The sequence below is a fragment of the Haliotis rufescens genome, unplaced genomic scaffold (genome assembly GCF_023055435.1).
Source record: "Haliotis rufescens isolate VD_foot unplaced genomic scaffold, xgHalRufe1.0.p SCAF_27, whole genome shotgun sequence".
In the NCBI taxonomy this organism is placed as follows: Eukaryota; Metazoa; Mollusca; class Gastropoda; order Lepetellida; family Haliotidae; genus Haliotis; species Haliotis rufescens.
This window is the reverse complement of record NW_025963968.1, coordinates 1,310,962-1,336,936: the sequence shown is the minus strand read 5'-3', so window position 1 is coordinate 1,336,936 and position 25,975 is coordinate 1,310,962. Positions and strand designations below refer to the sequence as shown.

The following is a 25,975-nucleotide window of genomic DNA, read 5'->3' as shown; positions in this document are numbered from 1 at the left end:
TGGTGAACATTTTTTAGTGCTGTCTTTATTTGGTCAATTTGACAGCAAGATCTCTCGGGCGCTGTTATTATGTAATAGACACCAGCCGTTAAATCAGTTGTCGGGTTTCCTGCATAATGCTTACCTACGTTTTCATTGGCAGTTTTTCTTTTGTATCGACCTGTTGTGTCGCCAATAGTTTCCTAGTTTCCTTTTCAGAAAACACATCATCTTTGCTTGCGATCTGTGTTTCACAATACGTCAGTGGCCTTGAGTTGTTCAGCAGCTATGTACAAACCTCTAAACGTCCGACCCTCTGTGAATAATGCACTTGAAATGACAGGCATATACTGTAGTGGTGAGGAAAGAGCTTTGTGTCAAGTATGCAGAATACGGGTTCACGTTATTGTGACATGCGCAAGTTGACTTCAAATGTGTGAACACCCGTGAAGACATCGGAGTGGAATAGGTCTTCAGCGACTCTTGTTTGCCGTAAATATCGACTATGCTTGTCGTAAGAGGCGACGAACGGGATCAGGTGGTCAGGCTCGATGACTTGGTTCATGCATGTCACCGTATCCCAATTGCGTTGATCGATGCTCATGATGTCAATCACTAGATTGTCTGGTCCAGACTCGATCATTTTTCAGACCGCAGTCATATAGCTGGAATATTGTTGAGTGCGGCGTAAACAACAAACAAACACAGTCAAATGTGTAAAAGCATTTACGAAGAACATGCGTATGTCTGTTATATGTTGAAGCATATGTACGTATATAGAACATGAGGGTGTCTACACGTTTGTGAAAGCATTTACGTAACAGAACATGCATGAGTATATACATGTTTGTGAAAGTATTTACGTGTATAGAACATGCGTGAATATATACGTTTGTAAAAGCAATTACGTAAATACAATGTAGAACGTAGTATATACATGGTTGTGAAACCATTTACGTAAAAGAACATGTATTAGTATATATATGTTTGTGAAAGCATTTACGTGTATAGAACATGCGTAAATATACACATGTTTGTGAAAGCATTTACGTGTAAAGAACATGCGTATGTCACATGTTTGTGAAAGCATTTACGTGTACAGAACATGCGTAAATATACTCGTTTGTGAAAGCATTTACGTGTATAGAACATGCGTAAATATACACATGTTTGTGAAAGCATTTACGTGTACAGAACATGCGTAAATATACACATGTTTGTGAAAGCATTTACGTGTATAGAACATGCGTAAATATACACATGTTTGTGAAAGCATTTACGTGTATAGAACATGCGTAAATATACATATGTTTGTGAAAGCATTTACGTGTACAGAACATGCGTAAATATACACATGTTTGTGAAAGCATTTACGTGTACAGAACATGCGTAAATATACACATGTTTGTGAAAGCATTTACGTGTACAGAACATGCGTAAATATACACATGTTTGTGAAAGCATTTACGTGTATAGAACATGCGTAAATATACATATGTTTGTGAAAGCATTTACGTGTATAGAACATGCGTAAATATACACATGTTTGTGAAAGCATTTACGTGTTTAGAACATGCGTAAATATACACATGTTTGTGAAAGCATTTACGTGTATAGAACATGCGTAAATATACACATGTTTGTGAAAGCATTTACGTGTATAGAACATGCGTAACTATACTCGTTTGTGAAAGCATTTACGTGTATAGTACATGCGTATATATACTGAACCAAATTAAAAACTTCACAATCCTAAAATTTTAACATTTTGACCAGTTATCATTGTGGGCCCTTATTTTTAAACCTACTGTGTTTTGAAATTTGATTTAGTCCCACTGTAGAATAGATACCTCTTTATTATAATTTTGAACCGAGCGCTTTAGCTAACTAAAGTTCAAGATTAAAAAACACCAAAGTCGTGAGTAGTTCATAATAAGTGTTCAAAACACATAGTTTTTCAAACGAAGTTGACAAATAACACTCCTAACTTAATCCAAAGAGAGATGTTTTAATTTCTTTCAAACTGTTGCACACTATTGAACACTGTGGACTGGCTGTCGTTTCTCGGAAATTTGTGAGAGAGGTCATTTCTTGGAAATCGAACATGCCATCATTTCTATTGTAGGGGTGACGGGTAATAGAAAAAGGTTTTAAAATGCTAAACGAATATATTTCTACAGCAAACTTTATGAATTAACATTCTGATAAACATTTAACATGTCTAAGAGTTATTAGTTAGATAGCAATTACCCCCAGTAAACAATAATAACATCAAAGTAAATGCCTCTCCACCCCGAACTTGGATGTGGCAGAACTTGACCTAAATCACGGTTACTCACACCTCACAGCTGTCAATGGCTGATAATCATGTGTTTACATTAACTTGATCTAGTTAAAAGAAGCAAGATGACAACCCCGATCTATAATGTGGTTCAACATTTACCTGTAGATTTACTGGGATTGATCGAGCCTGCTGGTACATCCATATGATTACCAATGGAACTGAGTATGACTGAACAGCCGCTGTTTAGGCTGCAGACGAGCCGGATATTTTGAAACGAGGAATCTGCATGGTGTGACCTGTCAATTTCAAGATTTCACGGATCCAAAGCCAAATAGTGACAGAACTTAGACATTTCTGGAGGGCGGTCGGGTAGCCTAGTAGTTAAAGCGTTGGCTTGTCACGCCGAAGACCCGGGTTCGATTCCCGACATGGGTACAATGTGTGAAGCCCATTTCTGGTGTCCCCCGCCGTGATATTGCTTGAATATTGCTAAAAGCGGCGTAAAACCATACTCACTCACTAGACATTTCTGGTCCAGAAATAGTAGGTCGTGTATAATTTTCATAATTGTGCGTGTTCTGAAATGAATTTCATCAAGTTTGATAAGCTGTCACTTCAGTTGGGACATTGTTTTCGTGGACTTTCGAAAGGGAGTGTTTTCTGATGCACTTTCAAATCCCCTCCTGCCAAATTCTAACGGTGGTGGTTGACGGAGATGGTAATGGATATCGATCAGAAAAAGGTTTGTGCACACCATGTTGTCATGAATAAAATGTCTTCAAACACATTTTATTATGTTATATTTCACTTTCATTGTCGGTTATTCAATAATGAAATTACCTGTTCGTGGGTTTCAGAAAAAGTTACCAAAAAAATGAACAATTATTATTTTCTCAACAAAATTTATTAGATATCACTCTTTCACTTATTTTGAATGTGTGAATCTTTGAATTATACCTCCCCACCCTGAATTGAGAACCGTCCTAACGTGTCCCGGTTGTCACTGTATCTGCACTGCATTTTCAGATATGGTTGCCAAAGAAATTGTTAACAGTAACAGTGCTGTTAAAGAATTGCAGGAAACCAGAAGACAACCCAGTGCTGATGCACAGTGTGATGCTGTTCAACATTAACACGTTGACTAACTATCCCTGCTGATGTGATGTTGTTTTTTCAAACAATTTTTATAATGTTATATTTTACTTTCATTGTCGGTTGTTTCAATGAGGAAATAGCTTAAATTGTTCCGATTCTGGTCACCATAGAACATTTCTCTAACAGTTTCATAAACATTTCATTTGTATGCAAAAGATATGCCTTCGTTAAATCTTTTAATGTCATCATGGAAGCAGTCAGGGTTGCGGCCTAGAACGCCCCAAACATCCGATATCAAACTACCGTATTTCCTCTATTTGCCACTATACGCCGTCTATTAATTTCGCGAGAGCCCTTGACTCGGCGTGAATTAGAGACCTGTCTGGTATTAGAGACCCAGCGTGTATTAGAGGAAATATAGATATGTTTTACAGTTCATATTGGGGTGATCGATCGGCAGCCATTTTCTGTGAATCGATATGTAGGCTATCTATGTATTCATACGCACGTTTTTTTGTGTGAAAAGGCTTAATGTATTTGAAAGGGGTTTCCGTAGCAAAAAGGAAACCTCTTTTTAACCAATCAGAATCAAGCATTCATCAATGTCATGGTAGAATGTGTATTTAAACAGTAATGGCCACGTATTGTCTTCAGATAACACCCGTTTTTGTGCAGGTGAATCGATCAAAATCAGGTGCACAGCACTATAGTGGCAAAAGTGGTTTTCACTTGCAACTGGTCACGTGGCCATAATACCGCACGTGTTTTCAGCCATACTTGTTAGCAGTCATTAACAAAAAAAGAAAAACACAAGAAAACAAAAGTCTTTACGGCCATTTGTCATGCCACGCCTTTCAAATGTGCAACGTGAACGTGCCATCGGCATGTTGCAGACGGGAACGTCCGTAGCTGAAGTCGCAAGGACGATGGGTTGTAGTCGACGGACTGTTTATGATTTACAGACGCGACTACAGCAAACGGTTACCACCGCTGATCGCCCTCGGCCAGGTCGACCACGTGTGACGTCACATGCAGAGTATCGTCAGATTGTCTTACGTCACCTCCGTAACCGATTTTTGACGGCTACATCAACCAGAAATGAACTGTTTAGGGGTAGACTGAGTGCGCAAACTGTTCGAAACCGTCTGAGAACTACTCACCTTCAAGCATGACGGCCATACTGCGGGCCGATACTGACTCAATTACACAGACGTCAACGTCAATTGTGGGCACAGCGACACTTACGATGGACTCAGAGGAATTGGAATCAAGTCGTCTTCAGTGATGAATCCCGATTTAATCTTCGATTTGCTGATGGTAGGGCGAGGGTGTGGAGGCGCCGTCATGAACGTTACGCCCAGTGTTGTGTACAGGAAGTTGGCAGATTTCGAGGCGGAAGTGTCATGGTTTGGGGTGCTTTCTGTGGCAATGCACGTTCCAGGCTTCATGTCATCCGTGGCAACCTCAACGCTGCTGCTTACCGCGACCAGGTACTGGCACCAGAACTTCTGCCTTTTATGGCAGCACATGGACCGTGTTTGATCTTCCAACACGACAATGCCAGGCCCCACACAGCAATTTTGACAAGGAATTTCCTTCAGAATGCGGGAGTCAACGTCATGGAATGGCCGTCAAGGCCTCCCGACCACAATCCCATCGAACACGTCTGGGATGCTCTTGGCAGAAGTCTGCGCACTCTCGAGAACCAACCACAGAATTTGCAAGATCTTGGCACCATTTTGCAGCAACAATAGCGTCGTCTTCCCAATCATGTGTTCACAAGCATCACAAGGTCAATGCAGAGGCGTTGTGTGGCAGTTGTCAACGCACATGGTGGCCATACACGCTACTGAACTTGTGTGCCATCAGATTCTCGTGCTTGGGACTTATGATTTAAACTGTTGATGGTATTACCGAATACCGTAGGTGCTTGGAACAAATTATGGCTACCACCGTTAATTAAAATCCTTCTTTGGACATTAATGATTAAAAATTACCTTCTCTGATACATTTGTCCTTTGTATATCATATATGGGATTACTTTTAAAAATATGAAGTTTTAAATTTGACTCAGTATATATACGCCCATGCCCCCATGATTACCTAAACTGCCCTTGGTATCGATAATGGCGGCTAAGTTTAGGTAAGCACATCGGGAACCGACTATTTCAATATAAATACATTGACAACATAATGTCAACATTTGGCAGTGTATTGAATTTCATCATTTCGATACATGGAGTAAGTCTATTTCAGGTTCGTCCGCGTCCTCAGTGACCCGAATGCCTGGATTTCATAGCGTCCATGATGTGTGGCATTCTTCCTAGAAATACAAAATTAGAGGCAAAGTAAATAATACAGTTCTGACTAGGTGACTGTTGACCGTTGCGCATTAACAAGTATGTTGCTACTAGTTGGTATGTATGAGTTTCCAAGAAGGGTAAAAAACTGAAAGTGGAAATGATAACAAAGCGCAACCTGCTCATGATAGATGATTTGTTTATATAACACATCCATAACCGAAGGCAAACTCATTACCGAGAATTTATCTCACTTCAGGCAGCTATTCAACCTATAGTTTAAACAATTTTCAATAATTCGATAATTCCAGGAAACAGGAAACGAAAATTGACGAGAATTGAAATACATGCATTTCCGTGTAACCACACCTTTCCTAAAATACAGAGAGGATTAAATACATTGCACATAATTAATAATCAGAACCATATATACGTGTATTGATGTGTAGCAGACTAAAATGTAGAACCATATATACGCGTATTGATGTGTAGCAGACTAGTGTAGAACCATATATACGTGTATTGATATGCAGCAGACTAAAGTGTAGAACCATATATACGCGTATTGATATCTAGAAGACTAAAGTGTAGAACCATATAAACGTGTATTGATGTGCAGCTGACTAAGTTTAGAACCATATATACGTGTATTGATGTGTAGCAGACTAAACTGTAGAACCATATATACGTGTATTGATGTGTAGTAGACTAAAGTGTAGAACCATATATACGTGTATCGATGTGCAGCAGACTAAAGTGTAGAACCATATATACGTGTATTGATGTGAAGCAGACTAAAGTGTAGAACCATATATACGTGTATTGATGTGTAGCAGACTAAAGTGTAGAACCATATATACGTGTATTGATGTGTAGCTGACTAAAGTGTAGAACCATATATACGAGTATTGATGTGTAGCAGACTAAAGTGTAGAACCATATATACGTGTATTGATGTGTAGCAGACTAAAGTGTAGAACCATATATACGTGTATTGTTATCTAGAAGACTAAAGTGTAGAACTATATATACGTGTATTGATGTGTAGCAGACTTAAGTGTAGAACCATATATACGCGTATTGATGTGTAGTAGACTAAAGTGTAGAACCATATATACGTGTATTGATGTGCAGCAGACTAAAGTGTAGAACCATATATACGTGTATTGATGTGTAGTAGACTAAAGTGTAGAACCATATATACGTGTATCGATGTGCAGCAGACTAAAGTGTAGAACCATATATACGTGTATTGATGTGTAGTAGACTAAAGTGTAGAACCATATATACGTGTATCGATGTGCAGCAGACTAAAGTGTAGAACCATATATACGTGTATTGATGTGTAGCAGACTAAAGTGTAGAACCATATATACGTGTATTGATGTGTAGCAGACTAAAGTGTAGAACCACATATACGTGTATTGATGTGTAGCTGACTAAAGTGTAGAATCATATATACGTGTATTGATGTGTAGCAGACTAAAGTGTAGAACCATATATACGTGTATTGATGTGTAGCAGACTAAAGTGTAGAACCATTTCTATGTGTATTGATGTGTAGCAGACTAAAGTGTAGAACCATTTCTACGTGTGTTGATGTGCAGCAGACTAAAGTGTAGAACCATATATACGTGTATTGATGTATAGCAGACTAAAGTGTAGAACCATATATACGTGTATTGATGTGTAGCAGACTAAAGTGTAGAACCATATATACGTGTATTGATGTGTAGCAGACTAAAGTGTAGAACCATATATACCTGTATTGATGTGTAGCAGACTAAAGTGTAGAACCATTTCTACGTGTATTGATGTGCAGCAGACTAAAGTGTAGAACCTTATATTCGCGTATTGATGTGTAGCAGACTAAGTGTAGAACTATATATGTATGTATTGATGTGCAGCAGACGTACTTGTAGAACCATATAAACGTGTATTGGTGCATATCCGCAGCGGACTAAAGTACATACCCGTTACAGGATGGACCAGAGACGGCTGACATGCCCTGGCATGCCATTTCAGACGAAATGAACTTTCTGGCAATTCTCGTTTTACGAGGAAATACATTGGTCTTGTTGTAAAGACGATACCTGAACTGTGTCAAGGTCATGCGAATGAATGACAACATATCTCCCATACACGTATTTCTGCGTAGCCATGCAGTCAACAACCAACTTCACGGAAATGGTGCGAGAATTCATGTGAATGCGAAAAGGTGAACAGTTTTGAGGCTGGGATTACTTGAGCACGATCAAACACTATCTTCTCGACAGTAAGTAGTTCAATAATCTCGGATATTTTCTTTGAGAGGTTACTGATTTAATATTATATTCATACTTTTCCAAATATCATTCCCATCACAATCAAATAATACTATAACCATTAAGTAGGCGTATCTTGCTTTCATAATGTATTCCAAAAGTAGAGTTTGAGAAATTTTCAATGTTTTTAACAAAGAATCATGTATTCCAAAGGTAGAGTTTGGGAATGTTCTTAACAAAGACTAATCATGTATTCCAAAAGTAGAGTTTGAGAATGTTCTTAACAAAGAATCACGTCGAGATGATAGCCTGAAAGAAGAGTGTGTATGTTCTCGTATCTACAATCATTATTCATCAATGTACATCCCAAGCATCAACTAAGTCCCCTTAATGCACGCACCGGTGTACAGAGACAAATCACTTTACGCCATGAGGTGAATAACGGAAACCGAAGTAAAAGGTCAATTAAAAAACCTGAGACTGATTAAAAACCTGAAACTTTAACAGGGAAAGAAAAAGAACAACATTCTACAAGCTTGAGCTTTAGATGTTTTCCTAATGAAATTAATGGAATTTCTATTGCATTGATATTAGTAAGTTATGCAAACATAGGTAAGTTTCAGGTATCTCTGAGGCGTCAATGCTACCCAATACAGGCCCAGCTCGGTTATAGATACAGCTTGATAATGAGGATAAAGTCCTGCTGTGTTACTGCGTCCATCTTGCTTCATTTCAGCACAGACCAGTTATTGCATATGTAGTACTGTTAATGCCCGCTAGGTGTCAGTGCTTGTGAAACAGGAAACAATTTTTCGGTGGAACAGAACTTTCTCACATGACGACTGAGTTCCCCAGGAATGGCGATGATCATCTGATTATCGGAGTACTGCAGAATGTGTCACCAGTTGGCAGTGCATGGCCATCTCAAGTTTGGTATTGCTATGTTCAACTATCCTCTCAAATATTGTTGATTTGTGATCACACTTCGACCAATGTTTACATCCCTTTGCAATATTAATATACACTTTCCTCAATAACTTATACAGTATTGGGATTTATAGAGATAAAGTTAGTATTATTTCCAGTTGTTCATCCATAAATTCTTATCCTTACTATGAAGTCCAACTTCTAAATGCCTATCAAAGAAGACATACATATTCTAGTTTTCCTTGTATTGAAGATATGAAATTTACTTTTTCATGCAGGTATATATAATACGAATTTTAATGTTCTTAATATTTATTTTTGAAATTATTTATTTTGTTTTACATTTCGAGTTTGAATTTAATTTTTGTCCAGATTTTATTATTTGAATTTGTATTTTTAATTATGATAACAGGCTCTTTTAAAAACGCAAGACATGTTGATACACAATCGCCAGCGGTATTTTTTCACTTGCATCGTTTACATATAGTAACATGTACTTATGCACAAGAAATACGAGTTATGACACAAGTCAGAAATATAATTACGCCAATTATACTTTTGTATATGAATATATTTATCTTCTCGATAAGGGAATTAATATGTACCGTTTAACTAATCTTGAAATCTATAATACTGTTATAAGCAGCTGTGTAGATGTCGGCGATATTCGTAGGTTCAAATAAATTTGAACATTTTTATCAAATGCAATTTTCACATTTGTGAATAAAACTGTACATAATAACTACCATTAACCTTAATAACATCATTAACATGTGCTTAATCTGAAACGTGCATGTAGATACATTAATGATACATTTTGCCAAAGCAAGTCATAAAATAAATGAACTTCCTATATCTATTACTAAAGATAGCTACAATGTAATTCTTTTATAGTGTCCATTTGTACTGTTCTTTTGGGCCAAATTAAATCTTGCAGGAAGTCTTATGTGAGAATCTAGAACTGAAAGCGGAGGCTCCACCACATTCTGGAACAGTTACGTAGACATATGCTGATTTATACTTACGCATGTGATTGGAGCTATAACATGACACAAACTTATATATTCAAATGTTTAATTTAGTCCAGCAATTAGTTAAACTAAAGATGCATAAATATTGTGGCAAAATTGTTTGAAATATTAACATTTTGTATTTTGCAGTGTTCATGGATATGGGAATTAAAGCAACAAATATTCTTAAAATCATGGGGTTTTCAGTCATAGTTTTCACCCTTTTTTTGTTTATTATTTTTTAAAGTATAAACGTTTAGTTCAAGGAAAGATGTATCAATATTGTGGCAAAACTGTTCAATATTTTGTATTTTGAACGCGTTGATGGATATGGGAGTGTTTTCGCCCACAAATTATCCAACGAAAAATCACATTATAGCAAACATATAGCTGGCTGGCTGTTGCTTAGTCCCAATACACATTCGTTATGACAGACAACTGCTTACTGAAGGAGAAATACCTCGCCTCATGTCGACGTTCGTCACACGTGTTATTCTGATTTGGTGACCGTACATTTGAAATCACGGGGTTTCCGTACCGAGTCCAAAATGAGTATTTCTAAGGACGTATATATCTAAAATATTTGTTCCATCTTTGTATTCTAAATTCGGATTCCACTGTTCATTTGCCAGTCTACAGAAAACGCGTGGATCTAAAATTGTATTTATTATTCTCATTTACTTAAAGCGTGTATAAATTAGAGTTATGTCTTTTGCAGTAATTAACACATTGGCTAAATATCAGCGCTCAAATCAAAGGAAATATCACCAAACGACATTTTTTGCTTGGATACCTATTCAGGGGTAATGACCCATTAAATCTTATAATTATTCTTTGCAAAAAACTTATTTTCTCATGTAAAGAGACAAAGCATATTTCATCGTTCCAGATCTTCTGGAAGTCACTGTTTTTCTTTTTTTGTAAAACCCATAAGAAATGCAACAAATAAAAAATAAACTCATTAGCAGGAAACATTTCTAAAATTCGATTTTATATTTTTAAAGTTAGTTTTTCCTGAACAATTGCAGTCAGAAACACATTCTACTTCAAGGTGGCATTTCTTGAGCTCCATATGGATTGTACGTGATTGTTATATTTTTAACAACCTGGTAAAATCAGTTACCAAGTCAGTTGGACATGAATTGTCTCATTCAATCCACTAACAATACTTGTCACATGAGAAATTAATTCAGTGAGATTATATCCTCCATGCCAGCAGTTATTGTTTTAGACCCCAGGATTCTTGCCAAAGCTTATTTCCATAAAGTTTCTCAGTATATTAAGTACCCTTCCAAATTTCCAAAATGGAAAAATGTCAAACCTATTTTTAATGTTCATCTGTCAATCACAGCCGAGTATAATAACCTCAGCGTCATCATTCTCTAATTAATTTCAAAGGTGCATTTAAATTATGTTATGTGATCCTACTGACGTAATGTGATATACTTTCTTGAAGGAATGACTGTGTACACCAATCAGCTGTCTCGGTCGTAGGACCACTTCCGTCATTTACAACTCAACTCATAATTAATTATTTCATTGTGTTTATTTTGTTTGTTTATTTGTTGTTTAACGCCGCACTCAGCAATATTCCAGCTATATGACGGCGGTATGTAAATAATCGAGTCTGGTCTAGACAATCCAGTGATTAATATCATGAGCATCCATCCACGCAATTGGGACCGATGACATGTATCAACCACCCGACCGCACCGATCCCGTTAGTCGCCTCTTACGACAAGCAAAGTCGCCTTTTATGGCAAGCATGGGTTGCTGAAGACCTTTTCTACCCCGAATCTTCACGGGTCTATTTCATTGTGAAAATATATTATAAAATACATAATTGAAATATTTAAATACAAGAACTCATTTAATACCAAAATGTACCCTCCGTTCAACGTGGAATCTGATGCAAGGCCTTATACAATCAAACCTCGTAAATCCAGACCTTACTGCTCAGTGAACATTTCTGTCTATGTAAATCCAAATACAGTGAAACCCCGGTAATCTGGACGTTATCTTTCTATAAGTAATCGTCGGCGACAGACCCGACAATACTCCTTGACGGTGGGTTTCCGGCTGACGAAGTTTCAGCGGCGATCGAGGGCGAGAATAATTGTTACAAAAACATGCATCCATTCTTAATAAATAAATATATACATACACCAGTTATTATAGGTAAAACACCTGGTTTAACTGGGGCATATATAGGCCTGCTACACACATCATACATACACCAGTTGTTATGGGTAAAACACCTCGTTTAACTAGGGCATGTATTGGCCTGCTATTCAGGTCACGACCGCCTCCGTGGTCAAGTGGTAGAGCGTCCGCCCGGAGAGCGGAAGGTCCGGTGTTCGATCCCCGGCCGCGTCATACCAAAAGACGTTAAAAGATGGTACTTGTTGTTACCCTGTCTGGCGCTCGGCATTAGGGGACTTCTTAGTAACGCCTAGCAGATCATGGACAACATATGTATCTGAGACACAGTTGTTTAGTTACCGTCCTACCCTACTGTAAAATAGGGTTTTAACAAAATGATCTGCTTTACACCTACAGAGTCTACCGAGATAGGCGAGTTTGAGTAGTCGGATCAGTTGGGGATCGTTTGTGAAAGTTCTGAATTGATCTGGCAAAGTAGCGTTGCAGTAGTTCTAATTCACGGAGTTCTTTTGATGATATGTTTGTCCATAGTTCACAAGCATGAGTTATAATGTGTGTATATGTATATATAATGTATTTTTTGTTTGCAAGTTGACCCAAATGAAAATGCCTTTGATACAATGCAAGTGCAATAGCCTATTCACTTCCTGATGAAAACAAGCAAAGAATCAATAACTATTTACAAAGAACATGTGGTTGGGGCGTGACTTCCCAGATAACAATACAAACTAACACGTCGACCACTGTGCCGCGTGTAATCTGATATGTCCATTAGTCAATAACCTCCGGAAAACCAATCAGCGGACCTCACACCAATTCACAACATAAAAGTTAAACAATTAAATTAGCATTTCGTCTGCAAATGTGCATATTTTACTTGTAAGGTGATCGTATAATCGGCATATATATACCAGAAACCCTCTCTCTACATTATATTGTCACCACCAAAAGAGACGCGAATACAATACAGTTTGGTTAATATTTGAAGAATTGCTCATATTCAAGAGATGTAAGATTAGATGCACAAACAAACATTCTGTTATGCTGTGTGAACCGACGCGTATGATGGCATCACGTGTGAGGTCATAGATCTATTTGTCTCGTGCAGGATTAGCGTGTAAACTTTGGAAATCCTTGCAGCATATTGTGTTAAGAAAAAGTCACTCTGTCGTAACACGTGACTGATTGTAAGTTCTGTCATTAAGTGGTACACATTGGAAACATCTCTTCTTAACGTACATACTTCTCTATATGTTTCTATGGTACGCGTTTCTTTTTGCGGTGAGTATATAAATGCATACTGTGGGGCGACGGGTGGACCAGAGGTCAAGGTCACTATTATTGTGGAGAGGTGGTCCTATAGCAAGGCTCCAAGTGATTCTTGTTTCGAATGTGGAATTCGGATTGTAATCCGTGAGTGTCCGCAGCACACCGTGTCCGTGGTTAAACCTGGCTTTACCCCCTCGTTGATATGACAGAACTGTTGTTAAAACTCCAAGTCTATATAACATTATAATGACATAACTGATCGTTAATCCGGACTTTCGTTAATTCGAACATTTATAAATACGGACATTTCTGAATAAGGACATTTGTTAATCCGGACGATTTCCCTGGTAATGGTAAAATCCGGCTTTACGCGCCACGTGTTCATCCTTCATGGAAGGAAATTTCGCAAACCAAATCCTGCTTACAATCATACCTTACGGAAATGTTGACAAATAACCACATCGGTTTTCTGAAAATAAACCTGGTTGGTTAAAACTGCCCTTCCTGATTGGGTTATCTGTCAACCATGATCATGCATTGTAAACTTTGTGACAACAGGCAGTGGAAGGAATCATGTGGCCATTGGATGTTTGTATTAACTGCCGAGTTACATCTGGGATCAGACCAAAAATTACAAAACGTTTACCAGGCGGAAAACAGTCGCCGAAGCACTGCAAACTTACTGTCCAAAACACAACTACGATACCCTTAGGAATACATCATCATCATCGAATAACCATTTCTAATTTGTTTCATTTTTAGCCACCATCATAAACAGGGGTGTATACTTTCTTTTGACTGGCAGTTTGTTTTTGTGTGTGGATTTTAGCTGGCAACTCGAATCAGATCTCCCTCCATTACACAAACACAGATACGCTGACATCCGCACATGATTACATGTACACGACTGGAGTAATGTCGCATTGTCAACAGACGTCCGCGTCGCCCAGGGGTGTAGTTCCCGGACTAACGACGTCGCAGACCACGGAGTTTCGTGAGACAGGTTCAATTCACTTTTGCATATATCGGAAAGTAGCGAATGATATTGACTATGGAGGATGTAAGAACTTGATGTAATGTGTAATCTCAACGATGTAGGCCATAAGAGGAGACAACCTACGGCATAGTTAAAATGTAATCAATCCGGATATTTCGACCGTAACGAGCCCAAATAGAGTTTGTGATACCTGCATTGTTGAAACAGGGAAATTTGTAACATAAATTCAAAAGAACCTGTAAGCATCCTTCCGAATAAAAAGATGAAGCAGGCTAGCTCCGTCATGCTTGAATACCGTGTTCGGTTCTGATGTTAACTGTGAACACGAAGTGACAAAACCACAACACTAGTTCACATGATGCAAGTATTGACACTGCAGTACTAGGTGCGGGGCAAGGGCGGTCCCAACAAGTTGGATGCAACTCATTCAGAAAGGTTTTTGTTGTTTGCAATTTTAAATTGTATTACATATATTACACACAAGAAGTAACGGACCACCCGACCTTTTCGTATGTTAGTTATCTGAAGTCCTATGAACAAATCGGGTGTTCTTTAACTACTTTAACTTTAACTTCTTTTGAGTAGTATTTGTCAATCTAGCAGTTAACGGCGGAACCTAAGAAAGACAATGTGTCAGTTTCACATGGGCCACACTATTTACCAAGCCCATTCTTTAAGACTCATATGAATATAACAAAGTCGGATATACGATACAATCAACCAAACTCCTAGAATTGTTACAGCTGTTATTGTTTTCGGGAAACATAAAATTAGAACATATTTACCTAATTTTTAAGATCGATTTCGTTATAGGAAGTTTTTTTTATATGCAGATTTTTCTGAAAACAAATAATAATATCAAGTCCTTATCAAGAATATATACGTGGAATATTCGAGACAAATGCAGCGCCGATAGTGGACCATATGTCGAGTTCGAGTAAATGATTATTCACTGCATTGCCCTGTTAAAGTATTCACTCTATTCACTCTATTCACTCTATGTATTCTCAGTGTTCTCAGTTCATCCAAACAGCGTCACTGAACATTCGCACAATTTTACATTCATCAGTTATGATTCAAAGCGTCGAAGCTCGAAACGTCACAGTTCTCCGACAGGGACCTAATGCTCGCAACGTCACAGTTCACCCACAGGGACTTGATGCTCGCAACGTCACAGTTCACCCACAGGGACTTGATGCTCGCAACGTCACAGTTCACCTACAGAGATCTAATGCTCGCAACGTCACAGTTCACCTACAGGGACTTGATGCTCGCAATGTCACAGTTCTCCCACTGGGACTTGATGCTCGCAACGTCACAGTTCTCCCACTGGGACTTGATGCTCGCAATGTCACACTTCACCCACAGGTCCTTGATGCTCGCAACGTCACAGTTCTCCCACAGGGACTTGATGCTCGCAACGTCACAGTTCACCCACAGGTACTTGATGCTCGCAATGTCACAGTTCACCCACAGGGACTTGATGCTCGCAACGTCACAGTTCTCCCACAGGGACTTGATGCTCGCAACGTCACAGTTCTCACACTCGGACTTAATGCTCGCAACGTCACAGTTCTCGCACAGGGACTTGATGCTCGCAACGTCACAGTTCTCCCACAGGGACTTGATGCTCGCAACGTCACAGTTCTCACACAGGGACTTGATATATGACCACTGTAGCGTGTTTGTATTTTCACTACATCAACCATATCAAACGTTCCCTCTTACAATTCGCAAGCCCAATTAATCCGGACGGTGTTTGTCCCATTTAAAACTGTCCACATTAACAAAAGTACCCGATTAGCGAGGTTGTGTACTGAGTATTGTCCCCTTGAATTCATATATATTTATATATATTTAAATCTGTATATGTTATTGCCAGTAATCATCCCGAGAAGTATCGGGTCTGTCTGTCTGTCTGTCTGTCAACTGTGACGTTGCGAGCATTAGATCCATGAGGGAGAACTGTGACGTTGCGAGCTTAAAGTGTCTGTCTGTCTGTCCACTGATGGTCTGTAATCATTGATGCAATATGTCATATCGTAATCATTTATTGTTAAACGATCGTCATATTTAACTTCAAACTGTACATATGTGCTATTACTGACTCTGGACACCTTTACGTCGTATGAATGAATGCCTGATAATGAGAGTATTACATTACAACACAGAAGTAACGTAATGAACTTACAACACCGGCACAGTCATAGCTGTATGCCGCCAGACTGACCGTCACAGGAAAGTAAGTGTTCCGTTCCACAAAAATATGACGTGTGAATTTCAGGGAACTTGGTGTATCAATGATCACTCGTGCGAATTAAATATAATATTTATATGATAACGCAAATGAACCTCGTTTATCCAGAAATACGTCCGGATTAACCAGTATCCGTATTATAAGGTGATTTTTTTCGATTGTTATTCTTCATCACGTAAAGTTTTCTGGTATCGATGTCCGTTTTAACGAGGTCCCACAGTACCATAACCCTAGTTGGTGTTGACGTTCAGAGAGCTGAAAACATACATGTACACGGATACTGATCCGAGTTATGGTGAATACCTCATATATACTTGTAGTCATAGCTCCTGAACAGTGTAGGAATGTTCGTCGGCGAGGGGAGGGATAGGAGAGGAATAGGAGAGGAATAGGGATGGAATAGGGGTGGAATAGGGTTTTAACAGTGTTGGAATAGGGGTGATCGTAGAGATGAAATTGTTAGTATTATTGCCCCGCTGACATACTATCTACAACGAGAGAGCACTGTGCAGGGGTATATTCAAAAATAACTTTCGTCATTACAGAACCTGGCCTTTATTTAGACTCAGGTACACACACATTCGTCAATTTACTAACTTTTCGAATGTCCGTAATAAATTAAAAAGATATGTTGGTTAAACCAGGCTGGGCTTATTTGGGTATTTGTTACTCTTCCGTGTTATTATGGGGAATACCGCGAGGCTGTCCTGATTATAAAGGGGTACACGGCTAAGAACGCTTAGTATTCTGACAGCCAGAAAATGTATCTGCTTACCGCTCATCAAGCACGTAATCTTCTATACACGGTGTTTACAACGGGTAAGACATTATTAAGACCGAGTACACATGACGATTCTCACTGCACCTGTATTTAACTCTCCCGTTGTTATGAAGATATCACACAGTTCGCATGTGTAATAAAAAAGAGTTATCGATGAATAATATATCACATTATTTTTCAGCTGTGATAGTATTACTGTGCGTCCCGGCGTATGGTCAGTCAGAACCGAACAGCCCTATTGACACATGCGGCCTGATTCAGAAACCTCGTCGTGGACAACCTGTCGTAGCTAGAGATGCTTCTGACGCTCACAAACAGTTTGTACGGAAATTGAAGGGCTTCACCAAAACTGCCAAAAAGCTGCGAAAATCCGTTGTAAGTGCATTTGACTTCTTAAAAACTGTATCAATTTACGCTATACCGTCGACAGCATAGCTTTAACTGAGTTGAGCAATCTAGATATCTCTGAGTGATATTTTACTCAATGATAACTTTAACAAATACAGTTTTGAATTGTATCCCTTCAGGAGAAGACTTGGGACATTCCGCGAAGCCTCCTGAGGGAATATCGCAATCAAGGCATCACAGATCTTCATCCCAGGGAAGGAAGACGTCTTCGAATGCCAAAAAACAAGAGGGTATGTAAATGGTACCTTTCAATCTGATTAGTTTCGTTGAAGTCAGTATGCCCTTGGTATGCTGTGTCTGAGGTGGGTATCCATGTTAGATCCGGTATCCCTCTTAGTGGGCTAACAATGTAAGCCGGCATTAGTTCGGACACACACACACACACACACACACACACACACACACACACACACACACACACACACACACACACACACACACACACACACACACACACACACACACACAACGTCGCAATTTAGGTGCACTTATCTTGAGCGCGTCGTAAACCCCATTACATCTAACGTCACCGCATCCTGGGTGAGTTAGGGGCAAGAACTATAGGTATTGGTTGGTTCCAATGCGTGAAGTTGCTGATGATGGCCAGGGTAGATGATTTACAACTCGCAGTAATAAGGGTGGAGTATTGCTGATTGAAGCGTGCACTCACTCACTCAATTACTCAACTGATGATGGTTATTATACAGATCATGTTTGTACATATGGTCAGGCTCGCTGACTTGGTTGATGCATGTCATCATACCCCAAATGCGTGGATTGATGCTCATGATGTCAATCACTGGATTGTTTGGTCCAGACTCGATTACTTACAGACCGCCCTAATATAGCTGTAATATTGCTGAGTGCGGTGTTAAACAACAAATAAACAAACAGACAAAAAGGAATGTTAGAGCGCCCACTGACGATACTACAACCATTGTTGTTGCGCAGGTACAACCACTGTTCGATGCGGCGTGGTGGCTGACGTCTATGCAGAAAGCGGCTCACGAACTGTATCAGATGAAGATCATTTCTGGAAAGTTTACCAAAGAGCTTGCGACTCTGTCCAACGACCTCTACGGCACCCTCTTAGTCATGAACATCCGCATCAGAAGACCAAGGGCACTCTGCCTCCGGGAACAAACAATTGACTTCCCTCTAAAGCAACGAGATGTTACAAAGGAAAGTCGGTATGCATACATTGTCCTACGGGACATTGAACGAGGAGTGAAACGGATGGCAAAGATATTGAGGAAATGTAAGGTTTCTGTTTCCAATAAGAAGTCCCGACTCAGGTGTAGAAAAGTGAAGTCTATATTCTACTCGAAAAAATCGAAAACGGTTCTTGGAACATGGCAAGACATTTTTACATGAAATGGACGGTGACATGATGCAAGACATGTTTGCTGTTGTGGATGATATTGACTTGTGAGAATTGTTTGTTGGTAGTCACTCCCCAATTTCAAAGACGAAAGATAAGGCAGTATTCTGATATGACAGTATTCCTCAGATCAACGTATCTTGGCAATGCAATGCAATGTGTAGTTTGTTGACTTCGGGGGAACAATGATGACTCATTGGCACTGAACGTCCAGATTAAGTTTAAACTGCTATTTTAAAATGGCTATTATTAAAATCATGTGTATAAGATATGCTTGAATGCGTGTACATCTGTATGTCCATGTGTGTGTGTGTGTGTGTGTGTGCGTGCGCGTGTACAGGTCCGCGTGTCCATATCTGAGAGCATGACCATGTGTGTGTGTGTGTGTGTGTGTGTGTGTGTGTGTGTGTGTGAGCAATTCTAGTTTGAGAAAAAACACATTATTTATACAAGAAGATTTTTGTGTGTACGCTTTAACTTATTTTTACGTGACAATCATCTGGCATTGTACATACATATAGTATTTATTGCTGAACTTGAAATGTTGCTGTTTTATCAGTAATCCGTCATTTTAAACGAGATCGCATTTCCATGTCAAGCTTTGCTCATATCGGCGCCAAGGCATGCTGTCTAAATAAGGGGCTAAATAAATGAAGAACAGGACAAAGCGTATAGGAAAGGTGTCTATACCCATTGAATAGATGCATTCTTTGTCGATTGGTAAAATACAAAATTAAATTTATGGATCTTTGAAGAGTGTTGAACTGTTTTGGAGCCCAACTGATAGTAAAATGTACAACTAAAAAGAAGCATGGTATGACATTAACTGTCGTAATATGAAAGAATCGGGGGTCCTTAACATTTTTAGTAGTATATTTGGGACCTGTCCATTTCCATTCCAGCATTCAGTATTTCAACAAACGCCGGTAACAATTCTTTTTTATTGGTTTTATTGAACACTGTATATGAAGCTGAAATAGGCAAATCAAACTATACATACCCTAGTAAAATATGGGTTGAACTTCAATTATTCGAAGTCACTGTAGTTGACATAAAATGCCTTATGTATGATGTATAGTTCTCTGATGCATTTATGCTGATCCGGGTGGTTTCTATGAACAAATGTGAAACTCTATTTATTAGCCAAAGACAAGCTATATGTTTTATATGACTATTCTATCACTGTGTTTTTATTTGTTATTTGTTATTTACATGTTATTTACATGTGTTTATGTCACAGAATCTTGCTTGGATGTTTTGTCGTGTATCCAACGTGACATGTTGTCTAAAATGACCGTGACAAGACTGAATATATCCTTCATGAAGAATAGGTATGATTTTCTTCTCGTCCGAGAAACGCCAGCTAACACGTACCTTAAAGAATGTGAATTCATACACACCACTGCCGGATGTTGCCCTTTAACAAAACAAACAAAATCTCATGTCTTGTGCATGCATTTTGTTTTTAATAATAAAATTATTCATTTTTTAATGATTCAGTGTCATGTCATTTACATCCATTGAATGTATTTTTATCCGATATATTAAATTTATGCATTTATAAACCTTCAGTCGTTATCTTGTTTGTTTGTAATCAGTATTAATACAAACTGTTCCTTATTCGTGCAAAATGTTAAAAAAGAAAAACAAAACAGCCGATGCAGGCTAAGAATAGAAGGTAAAGGAACGGAAACGCTTTCTGAAACTGATCAGTGAAAATTTGGGAATACGAAACAAGTTTCTATTGTTAGCAGTGAGAAATATCCCCACGTAATGCCCAGTGCTACCCGTAATGCCCTGTCCTACCCGTGGTACACCGGTTATCGTGACCTTACTCATTTCAAAAATAGCACTAGCCCTGAACCCGCATATGACACATATACCTAAAATAATCAATGAGAAATTTCATAACCGTCTTTCAATGGCGACCTGTGACTAGGCCCCATCCCTCATCGAGGTTGTGGCGGGAAGTGACAAGTTGAACAGTTTGTCCTGTCTCCTTTCCGTTGTCTATAAATACCACCAGGTAATTACTGTTGGTGTTATTTGGGGAATCATTGAATAAAGTACATGTATTGATCCTTTGAGGGTGTTAACAGTTTTACCAATCTTTGATAACTATTCGTGTGACTGCGATAAGAAATCACACGTTTAAGCATGGATCATACATACATACATACATACATACATACATACATACATACATACATACATACATACATACATACATACCTTGCTGCTTGTATAGGTCAGTATATCCATGAAATAACGCCCAAAGGTCAATGTAATATACATGAAAACAGCATCCTGTCACGTATACTGGTTTCGGGCAACGGGATGCCCCAGAAATATCAACGTATGAATGACCATACCAAATGGTAGGAATGCGGAAGTATGCGCATGCGCTGTGCCACTATCAGGGTATGTGCGCCCAGTCATGGTGACCTCTCACCTTTTCAAACCGGCTGAGACTAAAACCTCTCAAGACTAGACATGAGTAGAACGCATTGAAGACCAGATACATCACCGTCTATTGTCATGTCAAAGTATTTTGCAGTATTTAATACGTAATTACGTTAGGAAACAGTTCGTCAAACGTTTCATGTAACGAGTATGGGTTGGCCGAGATCAATGTGTATTTTGTGCTACACTCTTATTCTCGTGCACAGTTCAATCACTTGGGAAGAAGCAACTCACGAAATTTGTCACCGGAGTGCATAAGATGATTATCCATTTTTCTTTAATAGTTGGGCCTGTTGGTGAACGCGTTCGGTCGGCACTCCGTAGCCATGCGTAACCAAAACGACGAATATCTGAAACAGATTCCAAAAAGGATAAAATGTAAAATAGTCATACAAATTTGCGATGACGCCAGGTGTTCGTGAAAATGGTAAGCATACCCGGCTCTGCCGGAAGCACCAGAAACTCACAATTTGCATAAACATGTAAGTGTTTGTTCGTTGCCTAGCGCCGCACCCAGCAAAACACCTGCGAACAACCAGGTGGCACACAATAGCCAGGTAACGAACGATAGCCAGGTGACACACAATAGCCAGGTGACACACAACAGCCAGGTGTCACACAATAGCCAGGTGACACACAATTGCCAGATGATACACAATTACCAGGTCACACACAATAATCAGGTGACACACAACAGCCAGGTGACACACAATAAGAAGGTCATTTACAATAGCCAGATCACACACAATAACCAGGTGACACACAATAAGAAGGTCACTTACAATAGCCAGGAGACACACAATAGCCAGGTGACACACAATAGACAGGTGACACACAACAGTCTGGTCACACAATAGCCAGGTGACACACAATAGCCAGGTGACACACAATAGCCAGGTGACACACAATAAGAAGCTTAAGGTCACTTACAATAGCCAGGTGACACACAATAGCTAGCTGACACACAATAGCCAGGTGACACACAATAAGAAGGTCAATTACAATAGCCAGGTGTCACACAATAGCCAGGTGACACACAATAGCCAGGTATCACACAATAGCCGGGTGACACACAATAGCCAGGTGTCACACAATAGCCAGGTGTCACACAATAGCCAGGTGACACACAATAGCCAGGTAACACACAATAGCCAGGTGACACACAACAGCCAGGTCACACAATAGCCAGGTGACACACAATAGCCAGGTGACTCACAATAGCCAGGTCACACGCAATAGCCAGATAGCAAGAAATAGCCAGGTGGCACACAATAGCCAGGTAACACACAATAGCTAGGTCACACAATAGCAAGGTCACACACAATAGCCAGGTCACTTACAATAGCCAGGTGACACACAATAGCAAGGTGTCACACAACAGCCAGATCACACAATAGCCAGGTGACACACAATAGCCAGGTGACACACAATAGCCAGGTCACACGAAATAGCCAGATAGCAAGAAATAGCCAGGTGGCACACAATAGCCAGGTAACACACAATAGCTAGGTCACACAATAGCAAGGTCACACACAATAGCCAGGTCACTTACAATAGCCAGGTGACACACAATAGCAAGGTGTCACACAATAGCCAGGTGTCACACAATAGCCAGATGACACACACTAGCCAGGTGACACACAATAGCCAGGTGACACACAATAGCCAGGTCACACGCAATAGCCAGATAGCAAGAATAGCCAGGTGGCACACAATAGCCAGGTAACACACAATCGCTAGGTCGCACAATAGCAAGGTCACACACAATAGCAAGGTCACACACAAGAGCCAGGTGACACACAACAGCCAGGTGTCACACAATAGCCAGGTGTCACACAATAGCCAGGTGACGTACAATAGCCAGGTGACACACAATAGCCAGGTGACACACAATAGCCAGGTCACGAACAACAGCCAGGTGTCACACAATAGCCAGGTGTCACACAATAGCCAGGTGTCACACAATAGCCAGGTGACACACAATAGCCAGGTCACGAACAAAAGCCAGGTGTCAAACAATAGCCAGGTGTGAGACAATAGCCAGGTGTCACACAATAGCCAGGTGTCACACAATAGCCAGGTCACGAACAAAAGCCAGGTGTCAGACAATAGCCAGGTGACACACAATAGCCAGGTCACGAACAATAGCCAGGTGTCACACAATAGCCAGGTGTGAGACAATAGCCAGGTGTCACACAATAGCCAGGTGTCACACAATAGCCAGGTTACACACAATTGCCAGATGACACACAATTACCAGGTCACACACAATAACCCGGCCACACACAATAGGCAGGTCACACGAGATTGCCAGATGACACACAAAAGCAAGGTGACACACAATTGCCAGATGGCACACAAAAGCCAGGTGACACACAATTGCCAGATGACACACAATAGCCAGGTGACACACAATAACCAGGTCACACACAATAACCAGGTGGCACACAATTGCCAGATGACACACAAAAGCCAGGTGACACACAATAGCCAGGTGTCACACAATAACCAGGTGACACACAACAGCCAGGTGACACACAATTGCCAGGTGACACACAATAGCCAGGTGACACACAATTGCCAGATGACACACAATTACCAGATGATACACAATAGCCAGGTGACACACAATCGCCAGAAGACACACAATAGCCAGGTGACACACAATAGCCAGGTTACACGCAATAGCCAGATAGCAAGAAATAGCCAGGTGGCACACAATAGCCAGATGACACACAATAACCATGTCACACACAATAACCAGGTGGCACACAATGGCCAGGTCACACGCAATAGCCAGATGGCACACAATAGCCAGGTGACACACAACAGCCAGGTGTCACACAATAGCCAGGTGTCACACAATAGCCAGGTGACACACAATAACCAGGTCACTTACAACAGCCAGGTGACACACAATAGCCTGGTCACGAACAATAGCCAGGTCACACGCAATAGCCAGATGGCACACAATAGCCAGGTCACACACAATAACCAGGTCACAAACAACAGCCAGGTCACACACAATAACCAGGTCACTTACAACAGCCAGGTGACACACAATAGCCTGGTCACGAACAATAGCCAGGTGACACACAATAGCCTGGTCACGAACAATAGCCAGGTCACACGCAATAGCCAGATGGCACACAAAAGCCAGGTCACACACAATAACCAGGTCACAAACAACAGCCAGGTGACACACAATAACCAGGTCACTTACAACAGCCAGGTGACACACAATAGCCTGGTCACGAACAATAGCCAGATGGCACACAATAGCCAGGTGACACACAATAGCCAGGTGTCACACAATAACCAGGTGACACACAACAGCCAGGTGTCACACAATAGCCAGGTGACACACAATAACCAGGTCACTTACAACAGCCAGGTGACACACAATAGCCTGGTCACGAACAATAGCCAGGTCACACGCAATAGCCAGATGGCACACAATAGCCAGGTCACACACAATAACCAGGTCACAAACAACAGCCAGGTCACACACAATAACCAGGTCACTTACAACAGCCAGGTCACACACAATAGCCTGGTCACGAACAATAGCCAGGTGACACACAATAGCCTGGTCACGAACAATAGCCAGGTCACACGCAATAGCCAGATGGCACACAAAAGCCAGGTCACACACAATAACCAGGTCACAAACAACAGCCAGGTGACACACAATAACCAGGTCACTTACAACAGCCAGGTGACACACAATAGCCTGGTCACGAACAATAGCCAGATGGCACACAATAGCCAGGTGACACACAATAGCCAGGTGTCACACAATAACCAGGTGACACACAACAGCCAGGTGACACACAAAAGCCAGGTGACACACAATTGCCAGATGACACACATTAGCCAGGTGACAGAAAATTGCCAGATGACACACAATAGCCAGGTGACACACAATAACCAGGTGACACACAATAGCCAGGTCACACACAAAAGCCAGGTGACACACAATTGCCAGATGACACACAATAGCCAGGTGACAGAAAATTGCCAGATGACACATAATAGCCAGGTGACACACAATAACCAGGTGACACACAATAGCCAGGTCGCTTACAACAGCCAGGTCACACACAATAGCCTGTTCAAGAACAATAACCAGGCCATACACAATAGCCAGGTGACACACAATTACCAGGTCATAAAAAAAGCCAGGTGACAGACAATAACCAGGTCACTTACAACAGCCAGGTCACACACAAAAGCCTGGTCAAGAACAATAGCCCGGTCACACACAATAGACAGATGGCACACAATAGCCAGGTGACACACAATAGCCAGGTGTCACACAATAACCAGGTGACACACAACAGCCAGGTGACACAATTGCAAGATGACACACAGTAGCCAGTTGACACAAAATAACC

The 25,975-nt window shown here is 40.3% G+C and overlaps 1 protein-coding gene and 1 long non-coding RNA gene across 6 annotated transcripts; one reads left to right on the top strand and one right to left on the bottom strand.

Moving 5' to 3' along the window:
- Positions 1–5,560: 5,560 nt before the first annotated feature.
- LOC124113436 lies at positions 5,561–21,486 on the bottom strand. Its single transcript, XR_006857773.2, has 3 exons — positions 21,348–21,486; positions 20,490–20,532; positions 5,561–5,681 (listed from the first exon to the last, which is right to left on the bottom strand). It is a non-coding gene; the product is annotated as an uncharacterized LOC124113436 (long non-coding RNA).
- Positions 7,819–20,898, top strand: LOC124113435. 5 transcript variants are annotated; one of them, XR_006857771.2, is made up of 5 exons: positions 7,841–7,933; positions 15,358–15,728; positions 17,508–17,701; positions 17,854–17,964; positions 18,686–20,898. XR_006857771.2 is itself a non-coding variant. In XM_046473784.2 (4 exons), exons 1-4 carry the CDS (start codon positions 8,816–8,818, stop codon positions 19,106–19,108), a joined length of 768 nt encoding a protein of 255 aa, XP_046329740.1. In that variant the 5' UTR covers positions 8,498–8,815; the 3' UTR covers positions 19,109–20,703. The 5 variants fall into 5 exon arrangements, 2 of the variants coding, with proteins under 2 accessions (XP_046329740.1, XP_048258533.1); XR_006857772.2 differs by lacking the exon at positions 7,841–7,933 and adding an exon at positions 8,498–8,855; XR_006857770.2 differs by lacking the exon at positions 15,358–15,728 and having other exon boundaries at positions 7,819–7,933; positions 18,686–20,700.
- Positions 21,487–25,975: the final 4,489 nt, after the last annotated feature.